The sequence below is a fragment of the Aythya ferina genome, assembly GCF_964211825.1.
Source record: "Aythya ferina genome assembly, chromosome: 5".
NCBI classification, from domain to species: Eukaryota; Metazoa; Chordata; class Aves; order Anseriformes; family Anatidae; genus Aythya; species Aythya ferina.
Window position 1 is genome coordinate 54,911,259 of NC_140301.1, and position 25,137 is coordinate 54,936,395.

Consider the following 25,137-nt stretch of genomic DNA (forward strand, 5'->3'; position numbering starts at 1 on the left):
AATTGGAACAAACATTTGCTGAATCTTCAAAAATCTGCAAGTCCTTTTCATCCTGCTGACTTCCAGAGAGAGGAACCTCTCCTTTGTTCAGAAAGTCTTACAAAAGGCTTATATGAAAAATTACGGGTGGCTCTTCTTCGTGGGTGTTTTCTTCCTCTCTTCTTCCTTTTTTCCACCTTGCTCCCAAAAAAAAAAGAAAGGTAACTATAAAAGGTTTCTAAAGCATTAAAAGTCATACCCCTGAATTTCTCACCAACATTACTTCCCTTTCCAAAAGCAGCTTGAAAAATGTAAAACTCTTACGAAAGTTTTTAGCAAAATTTAAAAGGACGACTCCTTGACATCCAGGTGGCTCGAGCTACAGTAGGCACAGAGGAAAGTCAAACCAGAACCAACTGAAAATATAAAAACTCGTTTATAGGCAGAGAATGTTAGTGGGAAAAAAACATTAAGGGTGTTAATAGTCATATTAACGCCATGTGCAGCATCTCCTGTAAATGGGTAGGGGAATGTTGCTGTTGGCAGTCTTGGGCAATGCTGGGAAGTATTTATGGGCTCAAGGGGATCCTGTACTTGTAAGGGTAAGTCCTGTTGGCAAGACTTATTGCTTTGTTGTAGAGAGAGAAGGTAGGTGGCAAAGGGGACATAAAGGTGCCCCCGTAACAGCCCTCGTGGGGTGCAGGGAGCCCTCAAAAGGCTGCAGCACCCCAGGGCTCCCCAACCCTGCCCCCAGAAGCCTATGGCTGCTCCTGTGGGAGAGGGGTTTTTGTGAATGGTGAAAGGAGACTTTGGTCAAGAAAGTCCCAGGGGAAGCAGCAGGCTAAAGCAGGGCAGGGCAAAGGTGGAGGGAAGGAAAGCAATGAATGGTAATTAACACAATATGTTTGTGAGCGCATTTGCCCATAAATCATGTGATTCTGCAGAAAGAAAACCGATACGAGATATATAGAAAACGAGAAAAGTCGTCAGCTCTACGCCGCAGGCTGAATTTTCTCCACAGAGGATACCTGCAGCATGCACAGACTTCACTGCCAGAAGGAACGAGTCATTTATTAGGTTTATATAGCACCGGGCACTTCGAGCAAGTCATACAGAGCCATGTGATTCATGCAAACCGCAGAGCTAATCCTGAGACAGTGTCATCAGTGAAGAAAAGCTAAGCTGCGACTGGCACTCCTGGCCAGGAACAAGCAGGGTCTCTGCCCTGGCTGTCTGGGGACGATGTCCCAGGGCTCCAAGCCCAGAGCTCACCAGGCTCACAGCAGCGGCGGCAGCAAGGAATCCAGCCATCGTCAGCGCCGTCCGACACGAGAACACAGGGCTTGAGTTGATTATTTGTGTTTGTTTCAACCGGGACAGTCCTAATTTTCAATTGCTGGTTTTTATTTCAGTAATCGGAAAGCACTCCTTCTAATTCATTTTGCTCTTTTCTTCTGTGCATCTTGAAAACAGCGCTGTGCTCAGACGATAAAACATCCTCTTGCTCTCCAAAAGTGTTTTTATGTTCTTGTGTGATGTGAATTCTAATCAGGCCTGTGGCAACAGCATTAATCTGATATTTTTCCAATTCCATTTGAAGCTGTTGACCTCCTATCAGATATTTTCAAATCAGCAGCTCATCTTTTCCTATGAAACAAGCCCAAATATAATATGTATTTCTCACCTTCTTGGTGCTCTGAAACTAAAAAAAAAAAAAAAAAAAAAAAAAAAGTGATGAGGTTGCTACACATCTAGTGTAACAGCAGGGCTGCTTCATGGTTTCCTGGGTTGCTGTCAGCATTTGACGAGAAGGGAAGGCAAAAGGTGGTTTAGTATTGTAAGAGCAAAGGTGCTGTGAAACTCCATGCTGGGGACCATCCAAAAAATCCACCTGTGCTTTGCAGCCCCTACAAATCCTTCCTTAAAACTCATTCATGCATTAAAAAAAGACGTTTTGTAGTCTTGGTGCTATATCATGATAGAGAAACTCAAGATAAACAGGCAAAGTAAATCTTCCTGTGATCTTGTAAAGGTTGTTCACGGCTGTAACATTAATTCATTGTTCAGAAAACCTTCCCTTCGGTGGAATATATCATCTGCCTGCCTTTGTCAGGCGATTGCTGAGGATATATCCCCAACACATCAACGCAGCGCTGCAGCTGTGTGCGGTCACCGGTAACTTTCTGGACACTGGGGAAGCTCCGAGGGAAAGTAAATGTTGTGGAAGTTCATGAAGAAGGTAGATAGATAGAAAGATGTAAGTATTTATAGGCCTGTCTCCCTGACACGAGTCCCAGCAGCACAATGGAGTGACTCACATGGATCCCGATTAACAAAGAGGGAAATATAATTAATGCCAATCAACAGGGTTTTATGGGAAGGGACCCTTTCAAACTGACTTGTTATCTTTTACTGAGCAGATTGCAAGATTGAGTGATAAAGTTAACGAAGCTGATGGAAAAACAAAACTTTGACTTCTTTAAGGCCCCCGACTTGTGGCAGCAGAAGGATGGGAACGCCGTGTGGCACATCCCCAACACCTAGCTGATTGCCTTACACCACCACCGTGCTGCTCCTGGAGGGGCTCTGGGGGCACCTCAGGTGGCAGACCCTGCTCCCTGCTCAGCTCAGCATCCTCCCCAGCTGGGTTTTGCACCCTGTGTCCTTGCACCCCGTCCCTTTGCTCATCCCCTGCCATCAGCTGGCTTTCCTTTGAGTTATTTTCACCTCCAGCCCTTCCCCACCCCGGCATGGCTGGTGCATTGAGTGAACATCCAAGGTGGCAATTTTTATGAAAGCATTTTTTTATTGGCAGAAAAATGCCATATGGTTCTGTAACCTGGCACAGCTGATTCTTGGTCCGCACCAAGTCATGTTTTTATCAAGGTTCTTGATCTGCACCGATTCACCGGTTTATCAAAGACCATAAAGGAACAGAAAGGATCACTGATAAACCTTGCAGATGACGACAAAAAATGGGAATTAAAAGATGTGTCACTGTGGCAAAGTAAAACAGTTTGAAAAACTGTGTTCAGGTGAGTGATACACGTTTGAGTATGACCAAAGTTTAACATCCTGCTTGTAGGAAAAATAAAGCACACTCTGAAGGCAGGAGAATCCATGTGTGTGGAGGGGAAGGGTCAGAGATACTGAAAGGGCATGTGAGTCACGGCCAAACATACGCTTCCAGAGTTCAGTTACTGTATCCAAAAGGGCTAAATGGGTTCTTTGACTGGGGCATCAGCAAAATAAGTTATATCACGTCTGTATTTGGGCTTCGTGTTATTACAGCTGGAATACCATGTTCATGTCTGGTATCCACAGCACAGACGGACTGATAAGGTGGAGACGAATCAGAGAAAGCGTGCATGCAAACCCTTACAAAACTGAACAGGGTGAATTTTGTTGACAGACCCCAGGGTTTAAATCTCTTCAGTCTCTGAAAGAAATGGCTATGGGGCGAGCCCAGTCCTGGTGGGGAGTGAACATCTGATCATCCAAGAGACAAATGTAGGAGAGATACAGTAGCTGAAAGCTGCCATTATGTATATTCCTAGCAGAAGCAAATGTTTCTAAAGGTGAGGGTGTACAACGACAGGAACAGTTTTCCCAGATTGCTCATGGCTTCCTTGCCCCTGGCAATATGCAAATGAAGATGAAAGTTTTTTTTTTTTTTTTTTTTTTTTTTTTTTTTTTTTTTTTCCCTGAAAGATAAGATCTAAATCAAATGCAAGTTATTTCAGGGAAATCCAGAGAGGGACTTCAGGGCTTGGTTCTGCCAAGGCTTTGTGGATAGCTCGAGCAGGAACCTGAGCCTTCATCCGGGGCACCTTCAGAGACCACTGTGCTCAGCCTGAGCTCCTACCTCAGTGCACACTGTGGCATACACAGTCAGGACTTACAAGTGGGTGTGCATGTGCACTTTGTGCAGACACACTCAGAGGCCTCTGGAGAAGTGTGTAATCAACAGGGATGGCAGCTGAGAGGCTCCTGGACCATTAATTTGCCTGAAGGTGCGTGTGGTTATCACAAGCACGAGATGCTGGTTGGATGCCCGATGCTCTGGGCTGGAGAAGGAGAAGGAAGCTGTGCCTAACATCTTCTTGGCAAGTCTCTCCTGGCAAAAACAGCTCTTGGGGCTTATGGTGGGCCCTAGGAAATTCAGCTGAGCTGCGTACTTTCCATTAGCCTGTCGACAATTTTAGATGTTCCTTTTTGAACAAGCGTGGGCAATACCATTTTTAGATAACCTGTGCCCAGAAAGCCTGGAATTTATCTCACTGCTACCAAACAATTGCTTCCCACTAACACTCAGGCACACCAATTATTAATTTGCACTTGAAAACATTACGTGCACTAGAGTCATCTATTCTTTTCCCATCATTGTGAATGGAGGCTTTGATTCAGGACTAACCACACAGGAAACGGTGTAGGAGGAACAGTAACACGCCTGACTCAGATCGCAAGGAATCCGAAAGGATTTGTGTTTGAGATGCAGCTCTGTTGGGGTCGTGCACTAGTAGGAATAGAAGAGGGTTGTTATAAAACACCTATTCTCGCTTCACAGAGTCGAGTTCAGAGCATGACTGCCAACTGACTCCTTGTCCTGATGTTTCCTTTATAACCCGCAAGGCATCAGGTTTATGGAAAGCTAAGGAGATTTTTTTTATTCTCTCACGTTTCCCAACACTGACCTTGTGCCAACCTGCCAGAACAGGCAGGCGTTGAGTCAAACGGTGGTGGAAATAGTGCAGCTCATGCACCTGAGAGCGATCCCATCGTGCAAGTCCACATCTCAGGTACCATGCCGTATGGCTCTGCAGGCAAAGCTTGGCCTGGCAAGTAAGGAATTACATGGAGCTCGCGATCCAGGAACCACCACTGCTTGCTCCTGTTTCCTCATATTCACAGCCTGGTGCCTGAGCTCTCTGGTATCTGAGGAACACGGAGCAATTTTGCTGCTCCCACTGTTCTGCTGTCCCCAGGGACTCGGTCTTCCCCTGTATGGAAAGGCAAGCTTCAAAGTCAAAACCGCAAGGGTCTAAGGAAGACATCAATACTCAAAACCTCATCCCACCTTTCAGCTCTCTTTATCTGCTGGTGTAACAGTGTGGACGTGAAACTGAGGAGGCAAATATTTTCTCTTTCCATTGTTTTTTCTGCTGTCAAAAACACATTTCACTCTGGCCTTGCAGTGGGTTGCACTTGGGCCTCATTATAATTGAGTGTGGACTATTGACTGAGGTTGTAGACAGTAATCAGTGCTTTTCTGTCAATAGCTTTGTCACCACCATTTTCAAAATCACACATTTCTCCTCCCTATTATAAAACACTGTTAAGATTGTTCTTTGGAAGTTACAATTTTGAAAACACATACAAACAATGCTTTTAGCTTTAAAGGCAACTCTGATAATGAAGCAGTCCTGAAAATTATCCACTACATGGAATAATCTTAGAATTTCTAAGAAACAAACAAACAAACAAACAAGGCATCAGAATAAGAATGCATAATACTGGCTACATTCCTGTGGCTTTAAAAATGTGTTTTTAAAGGCTTGAAGAAACACCAAAAAGTCACATCAGGTTAATAATTGTCAGTCTAAACTGGTATTTTTGTATAACTGAAAATGATTTAACATTTCGGCAGATTCCCAGGTGGTGTATACTGTCACAGCCGCAGTGCAGGACAAGGCAGCTCTAACAATTACATTAGCTGATTTTCTACTTGCCTCCACCAGCTGATGTCTTTCAGTCCCCAGCCTCTAAAGTGAGGTGAGGGGAATATAAATATCTCAGTCAGTTCTGCATATGCAGTCCCTTTTCCAGAATTAACACTGAAAAAAAAACACCACAACATACATTTGAATACATTAAAATAAATCCTTGCATTTTGTCCACCAGTTGTAGCCAGTTCCATCATTTTTGCTCTGATCACAGTGTTAAAGTTAGGATCTACTATGTACGTGCAGTGTAATACTAAGAGATTCTTCGTGACTAGCCGCAACTTTTAATGTTCAGAAGAAAAAAAAATAATCTAAATTCTTTCACATAATGATGTTGTTTTGTATCATATTGTTTTCCTTTGTTTTCCATGTGTGGCGATAGCCAAAAAAGTGACATAAAATGGCACCTTAACTAGCAAAGCTGCTTCCTGTGTGTCTTTGAGTCATATTCTCCAACTTTACTGACAAAAACAAGTTTTTACAACTGTTAGCATGACAGAGTCACTACAGCTCAAAGCAAAAGTCGCAGCCTATTCTGGGTAATATATAATATACAAGCATTGTCATCGAAGTCCCACTTACAAAACCACCGTCACTATCACTAGCACAAGAACCAGAAAAAACAATTTAATTGTTAGATCTCTTTATGAGCTTTCTGAATGCTTAGATAGGAAAAAAAATAATCACTTTTTTGATTTGTGAATATTTATGGGCAACAAAGAAATAGGAATCCCATGCAATCATTTTATTTATTTTTTTTACTATGGCCAAATTTCTAAGAAAATTAATACACTTTGAAATGAACTCATCTTTCTAAACATGAGAGGCAGAATATAGCAACAATGAAATAAAAACTCAAGTAGCTGTTGTGTAATTTGTCATTTCCTGTGCAGGTTTTGCTACATGGGACAACCAACACTAATGTGGCCATTTATCGGCCATAAAACAGCAAAATGAGCTGCTGCTATTTTTGTGGTCTCAAGCATTTTCTTCAAAACTTCTTACTTCGAAATCACTTTGCCAGTCGGAAACATGACCCTGATAGAAACAAACATTCCTTCCCCCACAGCCTCTCTTCCCTCACCACCCCCTTCCACAGCCCCTTTTTATTTGGACAGTGAGTGAAAAAAGTGGGCTCTACCAAATGCAACAGCATTTGGTAGAGCCCACTATTGCATCCACGGGTCTAGGACTTTCACCTAACTCTCCATAATTATACAGCATAAAATCTGATCTGTGTCCATGGAATGGCAACACAAGTAGATATAGCACCATACTTTAATGTCTCTTCGTTTCTGTGTGTATCCACAAACAGCTCCAGTGATTTCAGCTCACACTCTGAAAACTGCTCCCAGGCTTTGCTGCTTGCAGTTCAGCATTCCCAGGCTAGCTGCAGTTCCCAAAAACGCAGGATGAGAGCATTCATCTGGTTAACAAAGTAAATCTCTGTCTATTTTTACCTTTTTCTGCCTCTGCCATAAGTCAATTACCATTTTTTTTTTTCATAAACAAATTCTAGAGAACACATTCTACTGGCAACCGAAAAGAAAGCAATGAAGAAGCAGCCCTGTGGCAAACACAGAGAGTCAGGAGATCTGGATACTTTTCCTGGCTTTGCTTCAGGCTTTGTGACTGACCTTGGCACACCAGATAGAGGCAACTCCCTCGCTGTTCCCAGCGCAAAGGGTCCTGCGTGCTGCGGAAGGAGAGCGGCTCCACCAAGGATGTGTACAAGCTGAGCATGTATGCACACAGACGTATAGATGTGCATATATACGAACACACATCGTTTGCACAAGAGGCGAGTATTCTTCAAATTACCCCAAATTCCTGTCACTGACAGAGCAAGGAGTTAACTTAGCTTGGGAGTGAGCAAGGAAGATATGACCCCGTGTAAATCCTGAGTTTCTCCTTCTGCAGGTGAGCTGGTGTGGAGTTTTCTGGTCCTGATGATAGAGTAACAGGCATGCAACTTATTTATCGGGTAGTGTTCAAGGGCTATATTTCCTTGCTAGTGTCTTTAAAAGTGAGGAAAATATTACCTACATCATAGGATGGATTTCAAGGCCAAGCTGGTAAATATTTATAAGAGGCATAAAGTTTGTCAGATAAACTATGCTTTAGAAAGACAAAATGTTATCGCTACACTGCCAGATCTCCAGAGACGCCAAGTTTCTACAAATCCCACCCAATCCAGCATTTTTTCTGCAGTTTTTTCTGCCTTTTCTCCAGAAAAAAAAAAAAAAAAAAAAAAAAAAAAAGATGTTTCTAAACCAGCTATACACTGAATACACACAAGTTACTTCCTTTTCTCACTTTTTTATTCATAATTGTACCTACTCATAACATGCTTTCTTCCTTGTAAACTTGGAAATGACTGTGCAGAGTAACTGCTGGGCAGAAGAAGCACGTTTAGATAGCACGGGCTTCCACCCTCCTCCAGCCAACGAACCCTTAAGCCCACAGCACGTTGCTGGAGCCTGTCTGCGCCAGGTTAGATCCCCTAACACCAGCCGCAAGCCTTCCCCGCGCGTGAGCTCCCGTCTTTATCACACTTGTGCACACCCTCTTTGGGGCCGGCGGCGGTCAACAACAAGGATAGGCTTTGGCAGTTGGAGGCTCGAGGACCAAATCTTGGCCGTGCTGTTTGCTCTGAGCACCGTGATAGAGCGGACGAGTTTCCAGAGGGAGAGCGGTCCTCATGGGCTCGCTCCTCATGGAGGTGTTGTGCTCCTTCGTGCCGCACACCTCTTCCTTGGGCACTGCCTCTCCTCCTGCCCTGCTCCTCACAGGATCACAGCGTGGCCGAGGTTGGAAGGGACCTCTGGAGGTCACCGGGTCCAACACCCGTGCCGAGCAGGATCACACTGCACAGGATGGCATCCAGGTGGGTTGTGAACATCCCCAGAGAAGGAGACACACAGGAGAGAGACACAACCTCTGGGCACCCTGTGCCAGCGCTCTGTAAGCTCACAGCACAGAAGTGTCCCTTGTGTGTCTGATGACCGGACGAGGGGCAATGGGCTAAAGTTGTGCCAGGGGAGGTTTAGGTTGGATGTTAGGAAGAACTTCTTTACTGAAAGGGTTGTGAGGCATTGGCATGGGCTGCCCAGGGAAGTGGTGGAGTCACCATCCCTGGAGGGCTTTAAAAAACGTTTAGATGTAGAGCTTAGCGATATGGTTTAGTGGATGACTGGTTAGTGTTAGGTCAGAGGTTGGACTGGGTGATCTTGGAGGTCTCCTCCAACCTAGATGATTCTGTGATTCTGTGATACTGAGCCAGGACATCCTGCTTGTTCCCGCTGCCTCTCCTATGCCTGGACCCAACCGCAGCGAGGCAGACCCCATCCTTTTAACACCCCCCTCAGGTGTTTTTACACATTTACGAGGTCTCCCCTCAGCGCTCCCCCCCACACACACACACCCCAAGGGGCCGGGCCGGGATGGCGCCGGCTGCCCGGGGAGGGGCAGCCCCCGTCCCCTCACAGCAGCACCGCCCCGCTCCCCGCCGCCTTGAGGTGTGGCAGAGCCGGGGCCGCCATGGCCCCCGCTCCGCCCCGCCGCCCTTAGCAACACGCCGCCGGCGCCGGCCTCCCCGTGGCGGCCGGGCTCGGGGCGGGCCCTTCCGGTTCATGTCGGAGCTGGGCTCGGCGCGGAGGAAGCCGGGCGGCCATCTTGGCTCGGCGGGGAGCAGGCAGGCAGAGGCGGGCGGGGAGGGAGGGAGGCAGGAGGGCGCCCACCGCCCTGCCGCGGGGCGCCGGCCTTCTCGGGGGCTTTCGGGCTGGGCCGGCATGCGAGCGGCGGCCGAGCGGTGAAGAGGGGCCGCGGGGGGGACGGGACGGAGGAGGAGGAGGAGGAGAAGGAGAAGGGGAGCCCCCCGGCTTGCTCGGGAGCCCCCCGAGAGCCGCCGCCTCGCCTCGTTCTGCCCGTGCCGGCCCCATGAGGCGCCGCCGCTGAGCCCCGCGGAGCCCGGCCCGGCCGTCGGATGAGCCCGGGGCCGGCGGAGGAGGGGATCCCGGGGGGGATCTAGCTCGGCCGCCGCCACGCCGCCCCCCGGGGCTTCATGCTGGCTGCCCGCGACCCCCGGCTCCCAGAAGGAGAAGAAGAAGGAGGAGAAGGAGAAGCCCGGCCCGGCCCCAGTGCGTGTGTGCGGCCCCGGCAGCGCTGCCGCCCGAGCCCAGGAAAATGTCCACTCGCACCCCGCTGCCCACGGTGAACGAGCGCGACACCGAGAACGTGAGTGCCCGGGGAGCCCCCCCGGCCGGCCCCGCTTCACAGGGGGGGAAAGGGGGGAGCCGGGGGCAGCCCCATGGGGCTGGGGGACCCTCAGAGGGAGCCTCGCCTGCAGGGCTCTGTGCGGGGATGACGCCTCGTCACCTGCCCGGCTGGCGTTAGAAGGTGCCTTCTAGCGAAATCGGCTCCCTCATTAAGCATCCCACCCCCCCTTTTTTTTTTTTTTTAATTCATTTTTTCTAGACAAAGATAAGGTGTAGGAATCAGCGTTTGTTTACCAGGCTATAAGGCTGTATTAGCGATCGCACAGGTCGCATGCTAAAAAGGGAGGTGGGGGGGATAGTTGTACCGCATGAGCAGCCAGCCAAAAATGAGGCTCGGTGGGAGCCTCCCTTTCTGCACACAGAGCCGTGTTGTGGCTCCTGTGCTGAAACTCCCTCGATCCAGCACATCCCATCCAACCATTTATCCTTTTATTGCTGGGGGAAGATGTATTTGCCTATGCAGAAGGGAGGTGTCAGTCCCCGTGGTCAAAAACGAGTCGATGGGTGAACTTGGTGTTTAGCTTTCTACAAAGGCTGATGGTCTGATGGTTTTTGTTTTTTTTTTTACAAGTCTGATGCTTAACTGGACTGGGGGGGGATTTTTGTGAGGTCTCATGTATGTTTTTGTCTGACATTAAAAGTGTGAACGTTGGTTAGAGATCAGGAAAAACTGTTGGATTGCTCAGACCATAAATAGTCCAAGGAAAGTGATGGTAGCCCCATTGTTTAAAACAAGACCAGACAAAGCGTTGGAAAACATGCTGCATGGAACAATTACTGCATTACGAGGGATTTGGATTTTATTGACATAATAGGCACCTCTAACTTCTGTGATCTTTATTTGTTTTAGCACTAGATTCAACCTGCAGGCTAAGGGCTGCATTGAACAAAAAGCCAGCTAAGCATATTTGGTTGTAAAATCTCAATGAGCTTCCTGCCTTGTGGAAGAAAATAATTAAAGTACTATGTGGCTCTTCCTATGCCATGGGGAGAGGTGATGCAGCATACTTCAGAAAATACTTTACAGAGTTTATTCAGATAATTATTTTAGTCTAGAAGCAAGCCTGGCTGAGGTTTTCAGGCTCCACATAAATGCATGGAGGTCACCCAGTAAATCACTTTTAAAACTGTTCAGATCGGGTTCTCCAGTGCAGTTAACTCTGACTCCACTACAGGTAACGCGGTGGTAGGAAGGCTTAGCATGTGCTTGAGGAAATACGTGGCTCACGAGCTGTGTGTTCTCCCACTTGAAGTTAGGTTTTACATATCCTCCACTTAAGGCACCTTGTTCGCACTTCAGAATATTGGTCTAGCACTCCTCTTTGGTAATCTCCATAATTTAACATGCAGGGATTTTCTTGCTTGCAGATGGATAGCCTCAGGTTTTGATTAAGGCGTATCTTTCAACTGCAGTAATTTGGGCTGGTGGCCACAGGAATACCTGTAGGTATTGGTATTGACAGAGAGTGATTAATCTGAGTAATTGCCAGATCTGTTGAATTGATGCCACGGTACAGTGCTGTATCCCTCAGAAAGCAGGCTCTCATGTTTTGACCATCAGGCTCACGTTTTGACAAATTCACCAAAATGTATCCTGCCCTGCCTTGTTTACATTGAAATCCACCTTTAGTCTGCCTGAATTGCTGCTACAGCTGGAAATGGATACAAAATTACCCCGGGTCTGTTTTTTCTTTTTAAATACAAAATGTAACACTCTTGATGCTTCCAGTAATTGTTCTTCCACCCCAAAGCTTGATGTGCTCTTTTGGCAGGTAAATTGAGCCCTTGATATTCTCTCACTTGAGAAGTTGGTTAATGCTCCTAGGGCTCTTTGAAGCTCAGGTGGGAAGAGGCTTAAGAAGTGCCAAAGCATTCAGCCAGCCTCTGGGCTGTGGTCAGGGAGCCCCTGAATGCCTTCTCGCTGTTGGGAAGGTTACAGCTGCTGACGAAGCCTTGGCTGGTGTTGAATCTGATTCAAGTGTACTGATCATAGTTTATCCATGCCTATACTTGCAGTTCTGAAAATGAAGTTAGCCTCCAGAATGATGGTGAACATAAATTATCGTTGCCTATGCTTGCACTTAACCACGTTCAGCAGTTGGCAGTTCCTGTGAAGTAGTCATGGTCTAATTGTCAGTACTTTTATTTATTTATTTTTTTTCTTTTAAAGCAGTGTATGCCACTTCTTATCGAGACGCTTCATGCATACGCTGCTGAAGTGGAAATACTGTCACAGTGACTTTCCCCCAAAGCCACTAGCAGCTATCAAGCCATTAGTGCCTTTGAGATTAAAGAATTTGGCTACGAGTCACCTGGTTTTGAGAGGAAAGGCATCCCAGATGATCTGTGATCATCGGAACTTCACACTTGGACAGTTGGAAGCTGGCTGTTTGCCTGCAAACGAGCTGGCTCCTCACCACAAAGGTGGAACAACTCCTCGCTGGTGTTGTCGCTTACAGCAGTGGCTGCTTAGGGGACAGACACGAAGGAGAGGGTCAGATCTTCTCTGTCATCTGCAGAGTGACATCGGGCGTGTAGGAGAAGCAACAGAAGCAGCGGAGACCTCCTTTGTCCAAAACCAGGAGTGAAGGTAGATACAGAAGAAGGACCTTTAGGTGACAGAAGAGTGAGTAAACCTGTTTCACTAGTGATGAGGAAAAGAGGAGATGGATGGAAGAGGAAGGAGTGTGGAAACACAATGGAAATGAAGATAGATGGTGGAGAACAAAAGATAATAGGAGGCATGGAGGAACACACACGGCAGGATGGAGGACAACCAGTGACAAAGAAATAGGAGCAGAAGGAGCGAGGTTTTGGACTGTAGGACAAATATTCATTAAAGAAAAAATCCAGGAGTGGCAAGGCGATAGAGAACTGTAGGTAGAAGGAAGGAAAGAGAAGTGGTATGGAGGTTGGTTTGTTTTTTATTTTTTAACAGCATGAAATAAAAAAAGAAAAAATGTAGGCTAAAGAGTTTAATTTTAATTTGTGTTCATTGCACAGCTGTTTTTCTGGGGGGAAAAGGTAACTGCTTTGAATATTAGTTCTAGACCAATCTGAATTGAAAATGTAAGTAATTTGAGTAAAAGCGAGACTGAAGTACGCTCTTATCTCCGTGACTGTGCCTAATGTGAAAAATTTGCTATTGAAGAATGCCAGTGTGATGGCAACTGTGCTTGTACAAGCCTATACAAAAGGATTCTGTGCACTGAAAGTATCTCATTTAATTTTTTTATTTAAAAAAATAGTAAAGATTAGATTCAAAAATTTACTTTTAAGATACTGCGAAGGTTAGCATTACCTCCTGATTTATTACCAATTAGATATGAAATGCATTAGAGCATTTGCAAAGAGTACACAAGCTTGCATTATTCTATATATTATTTATCAGACTTCTCCTGTTACAAATAGATCTGTAATCAGAATGTTTTCTTCCGTAAGTGATTTTTTTTTTTTGTAAGGGGGTTGAGGAAGTGTTCCTGTGGCCAAGAGTTGTGGTAGACTTTCTTCTACAGAGCCAGCTACCTTGTCTCTTATTTTTCACCAGTTATAAAAGTTCTGTTTTGAATTAGATTAAGTGAAGGTGGCAAAATAATTCCTAAAACATATTTTATTCCTAGTTAATCTGGGATGCATTTTTTCCCTATTTTTATTATTTATATTTTATTTTTATTGTTTTCAGAGAGCAGGAAATGGTTTTGGTGGCTTTCTTAGTGCCTGCGATACCTGATAGGCTCAGTGCTGCAGTGGTTGTACTCAAAAAAATACCTGATCAGGTGGTGTGATACTGCACTTCACTGACTGCTAGCATTTTCACGTCTTGAAGGGGGATGGTTTGTTCTTCAGCTCTGCTAAACAATCTGTGCTCTATCGTTTAATCATTCAGTTTCACTGTCAGCTTGACCAGGGTAAGGCTGCTGCAGGAATCAGCCTTGGCTGCCTCTTCCCACCTGTGGTTTGTGTTGGCAGTAATTATCATGTAGCTGTACAACAGGTCTGGTCAGCTCCGTGATCTGCCTAAAACTAATCCTCCAAAAAAAAAGTGGTTTTATCCCCATTCTGTGTGGCTGCAAATGCTGACACAAAGGAGAAGATGGGATTTACCAGTTCAGGTGGGAAAGGCTGGAAACACTTACTTGGGTTTTGTTTGCTTTAAGCCAGTCATAGTACAGCACCTAAAGGCTAAGATAACTTAAAGTAGGGGTTTTAAAAAGAGTTGACTGAGTGGTGCACCTTTCTCAAATTGCCTTTCTGGGAACTATTTTTTTTTTTTTTTTTAAATGTTATTTCAGTAGCTAAGAAAACTAAGCTATGGAACCTTACCCCAGAAGGAGCTCAGACTTTGTGTTCCTATGTTTTATCAAATGTGACTCACACGGTGACCTTAGAAGCGGTCTGCACAACAGAACACAACTACAGAAATTACTGAACGAAAATAAAAAAGAGGAAATATGGTTTTCAGTACACTAAACTTGGTAGACTTCTTTCTAGGCTTTCTTACCAAATCACTTAATATCCTCACCTGCCCAATTCTCTGTTTTAATTCTAGCTGAGAAATGCTCCTGTTGATGTAAGCAGGCAGCTCCCATTAACTGCACATCTCAGGTGACTTCAGCCTAAGGAATTTTAAGAGCAGAGGCATTTGTCTTTCTAGATCTCCATTTCATCTGATACAGAAGTAGCATGTGTCTGCAACTTCCTCTTCTCAGTCAAGTAATGCTGCCTTGTGGATATGTCAGCCAGATCAAAAACGGAGGTCACCTTTTTTTTTTTTTTTTTTTTTGGCTTGTGGCCTGTCCAGGTCGGCTCCCCTTAATGCGGAGATCACCTGCCCCTAAAAATATTCAGAGTGGGCATGGCAAGTAGGTGCCTACTGCTGATAAAAGGTAGACCTGTGATAACTCTGCAGTGAGCCTCCCAGATTCAACCCTTAGGTATGTAAGTTCTTGGCCCGTACAGCAGCAGCTTGTTGAGCTCTGTGTGTGTGTGTATACATATAAACAAAAATTAACTTTCAAATAAAATTTGTTCCTGCAGGGATAAAGCCTAAACAAAGTTTTCTATCTGCGAGCTCAATGTGGTCTTTGAAAACCAACCGTGAGGTTTTTTTTTTGTTTAGCATGTAATTACTGACAATGATGATTCTGGAAACAACTTAGTTGGCAGTATTGTTGATGAAGGATAGAGTATGTTTGGCTCTTCAGCTATTATTCCCCCGGCTGATGTCAATAAATATCCGTTTTAATCAGCAGTAAAGAAACTTTGGCTTGAAAGATATGGTAAATGTCAGATCTTGATAATGTGAAGCAACAAAAGAGCTTTTAGAAAGCTTTTCAAACCAGCCCCAGCCTTATCTTTTTGACTGTATAAGCAGGATTTCTTCACTGTTGTGTGGTTCAGCACTAATCACAGAATTGCAAATTCCCTCTTTCATACGCTGCATAGAGTATGAACCCAACAATATCGAATGCATCAACGCAGCGTGTGGCAGGGAGAGCTGCAAAGGACTCCACGCATCTGCGACGGGAGCATCTTGCCTTTTCCACCAGCCCTGTCCCTGCCTGATCTGTAGGGTCAGCTCTGTCTCAGCTCTTCACGCAGGTTTTGGGATCATACAAGTTGAAAGTGAGCCTCTTGTTCGTGGCATTCCCTTTCTAAAGCAGCAGTCCCTGCTGGCAGCCTCCATCAGACTGCCCCGTGCAGGGAGGTGGGTTGCTGTGCTCGGCTGGGTTTGTAGCTGCCTGGTCCTGACACATTTCTCCCTTTTTTTTCCTTTCTTTCCTTTCTCCCTTCCCCCCACGCAGGGAATTGGGCATGTGTGCCAAGAGGTATGGTCTGTGTGTGCTAAAGATGGTATTTACTCTCCAGGTTCTCCCTTTAAGCTGCTTGTTTGACAAATATGACCCAATTAAAGCGGCCGCTCGTTTTCATGAAGTGTCATACCAGTTAAATAAACGAGTACAACGGGCTGAGAACTGGGCAGTGAATCCTTCCCCTTCTGACAATGGAAGCATCCAAATTAGCGTTTTCTCCCCTTTACCAGCTCTAATGCATTCACAGAAGGTCTGTTTATCTCTCTTGCTGAGTTCTGACCCTCTCAATTGTTCCACTTGATCCCGGCAACCGTAATGGTTATCACTTCAGTGAATAAATCTGCCTTTGTGGACTGGTAACTGGAGTGCCACCTCGGGTAGTATTTTCCTTTGTAAGACAGCATTTAAAATTTCATGAGATGGAAGCCATGACTGTGCCTCCTTAAGATTGATTATGTAGCCAGCCAGTTTGAAAGCTGTCTTTTAATGATATGTGCTGGAACCAAAGAATTGGTTACACAAACATAAGCAGACAAAATCCACCTCCCCTGGTGTCCTGCCTCATGCTCTGGGCTAGGGCAGGAGGCAAGTGAAAACCAGGATAAGCACAAAATATCCTTACCTGCTATCTTTCTACTACATTATTTTCCTGTATTTCCTATCTTTTATAATAATTTAAAATAAATCACGATTTAAGGATTCCCTGAGCAGTGATTTGTATTTAGACAATTGTGGCAAAACGTCTGCTGTGAACCCTCTTAGTGGCTACTAGAAATTCAAGTCTTTGTTTTGACTTTCCAGTAGAATTCCTTCGTAAGCAGTTGCAGGATGCCTTACTGTGCTTTTTCATGGCTATATCTGCACAATAAGACACTCCCTCTGTGAATATTTTTAGGGCTAACCTCTTTTCTCTTACACTGAGTAGTACTCAGCAGTCTGTGTGTTATTAAATATTTTAGTGATAAATGCAAAGTAAAATACTGTCCATTATTAGGATGGGCTGCAGTGAAATTAGTCTTCAAATATTTAATTTAAAATATATTGGTGTTTTAAAAACCTGTGATTTATGTCCTGATTTGTTGTTCTATAAATGAGTGCTATGAAAGGTGTGGGGGGTGAGAAATTCCCATGTATTTATATGTTGTGCCCAGGTTCAGGTAATGAAGAGATTTTCTCAGTGTTTCAAATGTTCACCATGTCCTGGAGTGTTTAGATTATTCACACTGTAAGGGATAGGCTTTAAAAATATTTTTTTTTCTTAATGTAAGTAAAAATGCTCAATCTGATGAGACTGTCATGGTTCTTGCTAGTCTGACAGCTCTCCAGGAAATTCTGTGATATAATTTCATAGCATTTCATACAAGTGTGATAACAGCTAAGGTAATGAATGTTCCTACAGATTTTTGTAAGATTAATTTTTCATAGTTCAATGGGTTGATCAGAAGGTAATTTTCACCATTGTGTACTGCTTTAAAAATATTGATGCTGCTTGTCTTCCCTGGTTTAGAAAGAGCGCTTCCTATTTACTATCAATAAACACGGATTTCTGCATGTCTCGGCCATTCTAATTTCTTAATGTTTTTCAGCTCTTCACATGGATATCAGAGGGTCTCTTCCAGGTGTTTTCTCAGCTGTTGGCACCACCTTAAATATTAGAAGAACTTTGACACTAGTCATCCCCTGTCCTGTGTTTCTAACGCTCTGGATGTTAAGAAACCTCTAAACATGCAGTTACTGGATAAAGCTAACACCTGCCCAAGAGATCTCGGTTACCAGCACCTTCATACCTCATTTGCTTTTTACTTTCTTTTCTTTTCTTTTTCTTTCTCTTCATGCTAATCATTATCTGGCTATGAAAGGATGTCGGCTCATCATTGGGGGAAGGCTTTTGCGACAAGGTGGGTTTTGTGTTGTGTTCCAAATATAGTTGGTCTTGGGCTCAGCCCCTCCCTCGCAGCAAGGTCTCTCACGAGCGGAGATGTTTTACTTCATTTCCGAGTCCTTCGGGGTTGAGTAATACCAGGGTGGGGTTGGGGTGGGGGGGCTGGGGAAGAATGCGTGTTTCTGGGAGAGGTTATTTCATTGGCTTGAAGTTTTTAGTTGTTTTTTAGAGGACCCTCCCTCCTACTATGTGCAAAAAAAAAAAGTCTTTGAAGTCTTTAAAAGATTTTAAAATTGAACTTGATGCATACCAGGATGCTGAAGAACATGCTGTCTTGCTGTGAATGGAATTCAGAAGACTTTTCTTAATAAAGAAAAGAAAAAAGAGAGACACTGGCTAGCCCAGGGCCATACAATGTACACAGTCTCCTTGCTTCAGTTCCCATCTGCAGCATAGCAGTCTCCCCTGCATTGACTATTGCGTGAAGAGAGGTATTTTGGGAATCCCCCAGGCATGGTGTCACAAGTGTTATGCTTACAATGAATGCGCATCCAAAGAGATGCTGCTCATCTACCACAACGTATAGAAATGTATTTAAAAAAAAAAAAAAAAAAAAAGCTTGTTTTAAATATTAGGCTTTTAAAGTAAAGCCCCTTTCTCGTTGAAGGCTTTAGCCCTACAAATGTGGACCAGGGAAAAAAGTACGAGGCTGAGCAGAATCTAGGCGTTGGTGGGTTGAGGGAGGCAAAATCTGCAGCGCTGAGGGTCTGCTTAGGAAAAGACAAATGGCCCACATCTCGATGAAGAGGGCAGAGGATGCTATTGCTATTTCTTTAGGGCGAGGTAGGAACTGTTAATCTGTGGTGGCAGTTTTGCTGCCTCAAAGTAGCTGCTGAGGAAGCTACCCTGGGAAGTAGCCAAGTACAGCCAAATGCTGTGCAAGCCAGTGCCTGACTTGAACGTTTCCTGGACCATCTATATTTGTACTTTTTGCCTACACCATTTAAGTTTTCTTCCCATCTACCTGCCGTGGCTTCTCAAAAATGATTTGGGTGGGAGCAGCACTTTTTGCTGGGTTTTGAGTTTATGCCTTTTAGTACCGTATGCTACCAAGGCCTCTTCTTCCTTCATTTTCATAAGTTAAAAATAAATACATAAAAATCCATGTTGAAACTTGGAGGTTGTTTTCTGCAGTTTTTAGGAAGTTTGTCTGCTGTTCAACGTAATGATTCGGTATTTGACAGAGGAAGGACTTGCTGATGGATTTACTTAATGTGAAGTGAAATAAAAGTCCAAATTAGAAATTCCTGTAAATGGACAGATTTCTACAGAGCTGAACGCAGCTATGAGCAAGTCAGTTGGAGAGAACTGAACTGCTTAGGAACACACAGCTTGATATTCAAGAAACACAGCTGAAAAAGGTCATATTCTTGAAAAGAAATAATCAGAGTTGGGGTGGAAATGCAAACCTCCATACAAGGAGATTGTGTTAAATTTATCAACACTAGTCCAAATAAGCTCACAGCTGTTAATTCTTCCCTTTAAGTGCAAAGCTAGAAAGCATGAAGAAAATGATAGGACACAAGAATTCATTCCTCTACAGAGGACAGTGAAGCTCCCAAGATGTGTTAATTGGCGTGTTTTGCTACATACAGCAGAGTATGTTAGTATGGGAATATGTTAATGTAGGAAAATTCTGTCATTCTGGGATGTCTTTTACCACGTGTATTGTTTATGCAAGGTAGAACATGAATAAGATCAGGTCTGAATAGTCTCTGCACAGATTCCTTGGTTGGGAATACGTCGTAGCCACTGCCCATGTCTGAACTGCACCACGAGGTAGCTGAGGTCTGACGGTTGTTAGTTCAAGCACAAGGCAGCAGATAATGTTTTCTGTGTGGTTTAAAAGCTGCCTTCTCATTGAGTCCATGTGCTGGGGAGCTTAAGCTAGGAAGTAGTAAGCCCTGCGTGGAGGTAGGCTGGCTCTTGCTGAAGTGTGTGTGCCTGTACTGCGTGCCCAGGTGTGGAAGGGCTCTAACCTGAGCAGTTCTGCTGTACAGGACATCACACGACGTGATTGCTGGGGGTAGCAATGGAAGAAGATGGTCACATCTAGCATCAGCAGTTGCTGCTTTTTTTTCTAGCTGGTCTGAATAATGTGACGCTTGAAGGTACCAGAGGAGCTGACAGAGAAGTTGTCTGCGTTGTCTGTCGCAAGGTTTGGTAGAAGTCTCAGTTTGGGGAAGCACAGAGGGTTGGCACTGATTTGCCACCGCATGTAGGGATGGAGAGGATGGCCTGAGCGACTAGCGCCAGCCTGGCATTAATGGCATGCAGAACAGTGACGTTGTTGGTACAGGATTTCACTGGCTTCAGTAGTGCCTTCGGCTGGGCAGTTGGTCTTGTCGATCCTCTCCTTGAGAATGCTCGCTTGGTAGGCGCTTACCCAGTTGTCGTAGGTCTCGAGATAGTGTTGAAACCAAGGAACTGTTATCAAGCGCTTGCATTTCTCCTGGATCTTGTTATGGATGCGCTTTTTGTTTCTGTGCCTTTTATCAGTGGTTTGGAAGAATTGTGTACTGCTGCTCGAAAAACTAGGATAGAGATTGCTAGAATATTAAATAGGGCAGCATGGCAGATCACAGGAGCACATCAGCAGCTCTGCATGTCAGGAAGCTCTGTATTTCACTACAGCCCAATGTACCAGCATTCCTGGTTTCTCACGTGTATGAAAATTGTGCTAAGGGACTGGGAAGCAATAACTCTTTTTAAGAGTCAGGGTTAGTTTGGGGTGATCAGATACAGATGCCCTTCAGCAGAGTGTTGAACAGAAGATATAATCTGTGCTTAATCCTCTTGCGACTGCTGTCGGCATGGCTTGTCCAAGTTCTGGCACAAGACCTACAGAAAGATGTTGGAAAAATTGGAGATGGTACTTAAAAAAAAATAAAAAAAAAATACAAGAAGTGTTTCCTAGTCATTAATTATTCTTACAGCAGTCTGTTTAGGGAGTTCAGTGTGTATATATATATATATATGCATATATATATATATATATATATATATATATCTTATTAAAGTGAAGGGGTCTTGTGACCAGAGTAATTAAGTGCTATATTGGAAGTAGAAATCTGGTAACAATGTAATAATGAGGCCATAAAGACAAGCTAAAGCCAGATTGATACTAAAACATTATACGCACCACAGTTTTTGTTCTGTTTTTTAATAGTAACTATTGAAACAATTTTCCAGGAGTTGCCGTAGCCTTCCTATCCGTAGTATTTCTTAAATGAAATGAATGTCTTTTTAAAAATAATTTGATCACAGCTGTTGCACTCAAATTAACAAACCAAGGAACTTAAGATGCCAGAGTGTATGGTCACAAGGTTACATCAGGTTATTAAATATTGTGAACTTGCCAAGTGTCATGCAAGCGTGTATTTTTTTTCACTTGTGTCTGTACCATGGTTGTTGGCTCTTCAGTTCTGATCTGTCATCCCTTTGCTGCAGTGATTTGTCAGACTGGGTGCTGCTGTGTGCCATGGTTCTGGCTGTTGGGTTTCAGCAAGAGCAGTAGTAGGAGAGCTGCAACTGGCACAAAAAAGAGTTGGAAGGATAGGTAACTGGATGGGGCCCTTTGGGGCTGAAATAAGTACCATGGGAAGCATTAGAAAGAACAGAAGGGAGTGCGGGACACATGGAGGTAACATTGTGCTGCTGAGTATGATACAGGCCTCATGGAAAGGGAGAGAGCTATTGCAGTGTTGGGGAAATAAAAGGAAAGGCTACGGTACAATGCAGAAAGTGTACGTAGTCATATAGAAAATGTAGGGTTTGCTTAAGAAACAGGACAGCATGCTTAGACAACTCGAGAGGAGAAATCACCTCTAAATGCTGTTATTGAACATTCTTGTCTTGTAGGCTAATGTATCTGCTCTATTTTTTCTTGAATTCCCATAGTAGAATAGATGTGGAACAAAACATACTTGGTTCTGCCAGTGGATAATAAGACAGATATCGCCAATACAAGCTCAATATAATCTCACCCTGGGTTATGTGGTTAAAGACCCTCTTCTCTAAAGGTGATGCTTTACAGAAAAGTTGAAGCCACCTATAATATATTGCAATTAAATAGGTCACTGGGCACATTGATTGGTATTCTTGTTGCATATTGATGTAACAGATACCTAATAATGATGTTTTTCTAAATAAGGGGGTATTTGATACTAAGGCACTGAAACAAATAGCATCTTAACTAGCCCTCTAAATACTTAGGACTATTTTGAAGGAACCTTGAAGCTTTGTCTTCTAAACTGAGCTGTGTTCTTGGGTAGAGTTCAGACAGAAAGTAGGGCTGCTTTGGCATTTGGGTTGTAGCAAAGGTTTAACTGAGGCTAATGCTTTAACTTCTTGATGAATGCTGTTGCTTCAGAGAACTGTATAATCAACGAAAAGAACGAGCAGAGAGAGCTGGAAAACTTAACATTTCAAGAGGGAAGAATTAAACAGCAATATCTTCTGCTTTTTGTCCTGAACCTCCTCTGGGTGTCTTCAGGCAGGCAGCACGATGCGGGAATTCTGGGATGGCAGTAAATTTAGCATGTCATCTCTGTGTAGCGAACACTTGCTCCACATTTGCAGGCTACTGAGCATTTCTGAGTAGTGCTTTAATTAGTGAACGTGGCGCGGAGACCTCAAGCACGAGCTGAGAGCTAAGGGACACGAGGGGCACCTGCTCTTTCGGAAACAGGCTCCCACCCAGGCAACGAAAAGGGACTTTGCTGTTACCCCAGCCATGTGATCTGATGAATAAATAAAGAATATTATGGATATCTACCCAATCTTTTTACAATTATTAGCTGTTCAGAGAAGCTAAGTGGAAGGGACTTAACAGTTTCCAGGCAGCATCTCAGGTCTCCCTATCTGATGCTCAGCCTGTTAATATCCAAGGTTCCTTTAGACTGGGTGAGATTTCTCCCCTTGTTCTCAGGCTGTCTTGAGTATTTTCAGTCATTAAGTTTTGTAGGAAAGAGAATCCCAGCAGAAGAGAGAAAAAACACCTCTCAGAGAGGAATTTTATTTTATCAGCAGTACTAAAGTGTCCAGTAAGGATGAACCTTCTACTGTCTGCTTGTGGCAAAGCTTTGTTCGTGTCTCCTTGCACAAAGCTTTCCTGCTCTAGTTGGGCAAGGTAACTCAAACAGGAGATAACATCAAACACCTCGGTGTTCCCTGATTCTGATTCTGCACTCCATGTATGCTAAAAATGCTTCCCTGTTCCTGCAGCTCAGCCAAAATTGCACTTGCTCTTTCCCATGTTGTGGAATAAATAGTATTAAGAAGTGAGAGCCTCCCTGTCCACCTTACAGCAAAGTTCAGTGAGAAGCTGAAGTTTGAGCTGGATCCTTTGAAGGGTTTTTCAAATGAGTAGTTAATCTATTTGCATGTTGTATGCTGCTCATTATTGATGTCTTTTTCTTTATTTCTCAGCCTTATCTGTGTATGTTTGTATTGCAGCACACGTCCCACGGAGATGGACGGCAGGAAGTTTCCTCTCGAACTGGGCGGTCCGGAGCTCGTTGCAGGAATTCTATAGCTTCCTGCGCCGATGAGCAGCCGCACATTGGAAATTACAGACTCCTCAAAACGATTGGAAAGGGGAATTTTGCAAAAGTAAAGCTGGCAAGGCACATCCTTACAGGCAGAGAGGTAAAGTGGTGTGAGTGTAAACAACAGTGAATTGCAGTGGGTTTGCATATTCTCTCAGAATGGTCTTGTCCAAGTCTGTGAACGTTTAGCACTTCTTACTGGACCTACTGTCACTGAGGCAGGAAAAAAAAAAATCTAAAAAGAAAATCCAGTTTTCTATTTCTGATGACCCCAAAACAACTCCTCTTGAAAATGGTCTCAGATTTGCAAGTCCCTGCACTTCTGAATTGTGTTCAAGTTTGCTACTAGAATTCTCCGCTAAATCCTCCGTTCCTGAAAAAGGGCTAAATATATTAAATAAGCTAAGTATATTAAATAAGCAATATAATAAACTAAATATATTAAATAAGCAATTAAATAAGCTTGCTGGAAAGATTGCTTCTTGGTGTTGTTACACTGCAGAGCTGTATTGGAGGTGAAATTAGGAATGGCAATTAATACACCTTCTTGATTATTCTTGATCTAAGTAGCCTACCCACAGTATTTCCTGGACAGAGCCACACACCTCCCAGTTCTGCTGGTGTCTGCAGTGCTAGGCTGCCTTGGGAAGACATCCCAGTTTGTTTGGGGCTGGTTTGTGGGTCTGCTGTTCGGTTGTGTGGTAAAGACAAGCTTTCTCTTGTATCTCTTCATAGTGTCTAACTCAGCCCCATAATTAGTTTCTGCATGCTGCTGTAATGTAATTAATAACTTGTACCTAATGATGGTTCTGATTTGGTGAGCCATATTGCTGTTTGCTTGTTAGAGCAAGGTGTAGCTTGGTGCTGTTCTTATTAATAGCAGCACTACATACTGAAAAAGAGGGAGAAACTTCTCGTTGGCCTATTCTTGACAAGCGTGTCTAATTAATTAAACGTTTGTTGATATCAGCAAAAATCTCAAGAAAGCTAAGTAGTTGACTACAGCACTTTAACCCTGGAATCCATAGGAGGAACTGAGGAGGTATCATTTTGCAGGAGTTGCTGAGAGGGATTTTTGATTTGATTTTGTTAAGCTGTCAGTTCTGGTGATCAGCAGTTGTTTTCTGCTGTTAAAGGTAGTGCTCTTTTCTAGGTAGAGTTTACAGTTAACTGCTTTCCACTTAAATTTCCTTTTTTAATGATACTTAACACAGGAAATGCACGGTTAGTATTTCTTTGCTGTTTTTATAGGTATGGGTGTAAGAGAGAATCATGTGGCCTGTTTGGGGCTTTGCAAAAATTTTGTTATGGTTTCTTTTCTTTGTGCAAAACTGTGTGTTGGCCTCTGTCTTGTTATTGTTTGAAATTCCAACAAATCAAGTTATGGTGTAAAATCTTTGACAAAACTTGGAAAGATTTCGATACGAAGTTTCCGTAATTCTCATGGGATAGATGTCATTCAATCAATTAAGAGCATAAAAACTTCCAAGGATCTGGCCATTGGTCCAGGTTTCCTTTGGAGGAAACAAACTATTTTTACAGGAGTATCTTGAAGATATTTTAAACAATATTTCTAGGAGAGATGTGCAAAAGTTTCTCCTACTAGCTGAACTATTGATAGTTTTCATATTTTGGATGTGTGTGACCAGGATTCTTCACAACATGCTGGATAACTATTTCCCTGGTGTCATTAATTTATTCTTGCCCCTACAGAAATATTAATCTGATCCATCTTTGGATTGCGCTCACATTTTTTCGTAGCTGGCACACTGATGTTTGGTTTGGTTGTGATCATCACCAGCACCTTGTACTTTGCTGAATCTCACTTTCTTTGCTGGTTTTCATCTCCAAGGT

General features: G+C 43.9%; 1 protein-coding gene and 1 long non-coding RNA gene across 15 annotated transcripts in view; both read left to right on the forward strand.

Annotated features, from left to right (window-relative positions):
• Positions 1-9,444: 9,444 nt before the first annotated feature.
• MARK3 (microtubule affinity regulating kinase 3) overlaps positions 9,445-25,137 on the forward strand; it is a 61,882-nt gene continuing 46,189 nt past the window's right edge. For 4 of the 14 annotated variants that reach the window (XM_084521799.1, XM_084521807.1, XM_084521805.1 and 1 more), the window contains exons 1-3: positions 9,445-9,938; positions 17,652-17,690; positions 23,192-23,383. In XM_084521799.1, the coding sequence (XP_084377925.1) occupies positions 9,888-9,938; positions 17,652-17,690; positions 23,192-23,383 (282 nt within the window). In that variant the 5' untranslated portion in view covers positions 9,445-9,887. The remainder of the gene's footprint in view (positions 9,939-17,651; positions 17,691-23,191; positions 23,384-25,137) is intronic. The other 10 variants (XM_084521810.1, XM_084521800.1, XM_084521811.1 and 7 more) reach the window with 6 other exon arrangements.
• Positions 12,226-16,848, forward strand: LOC311437950. Its single transcript, XR_014693855.1, has 2 exons — positions 12,226-12,890; positions 13,662-16,848. It is a non-coding gene; the product is annotated as an uncharacterized lncRNA (long non-coding RNA).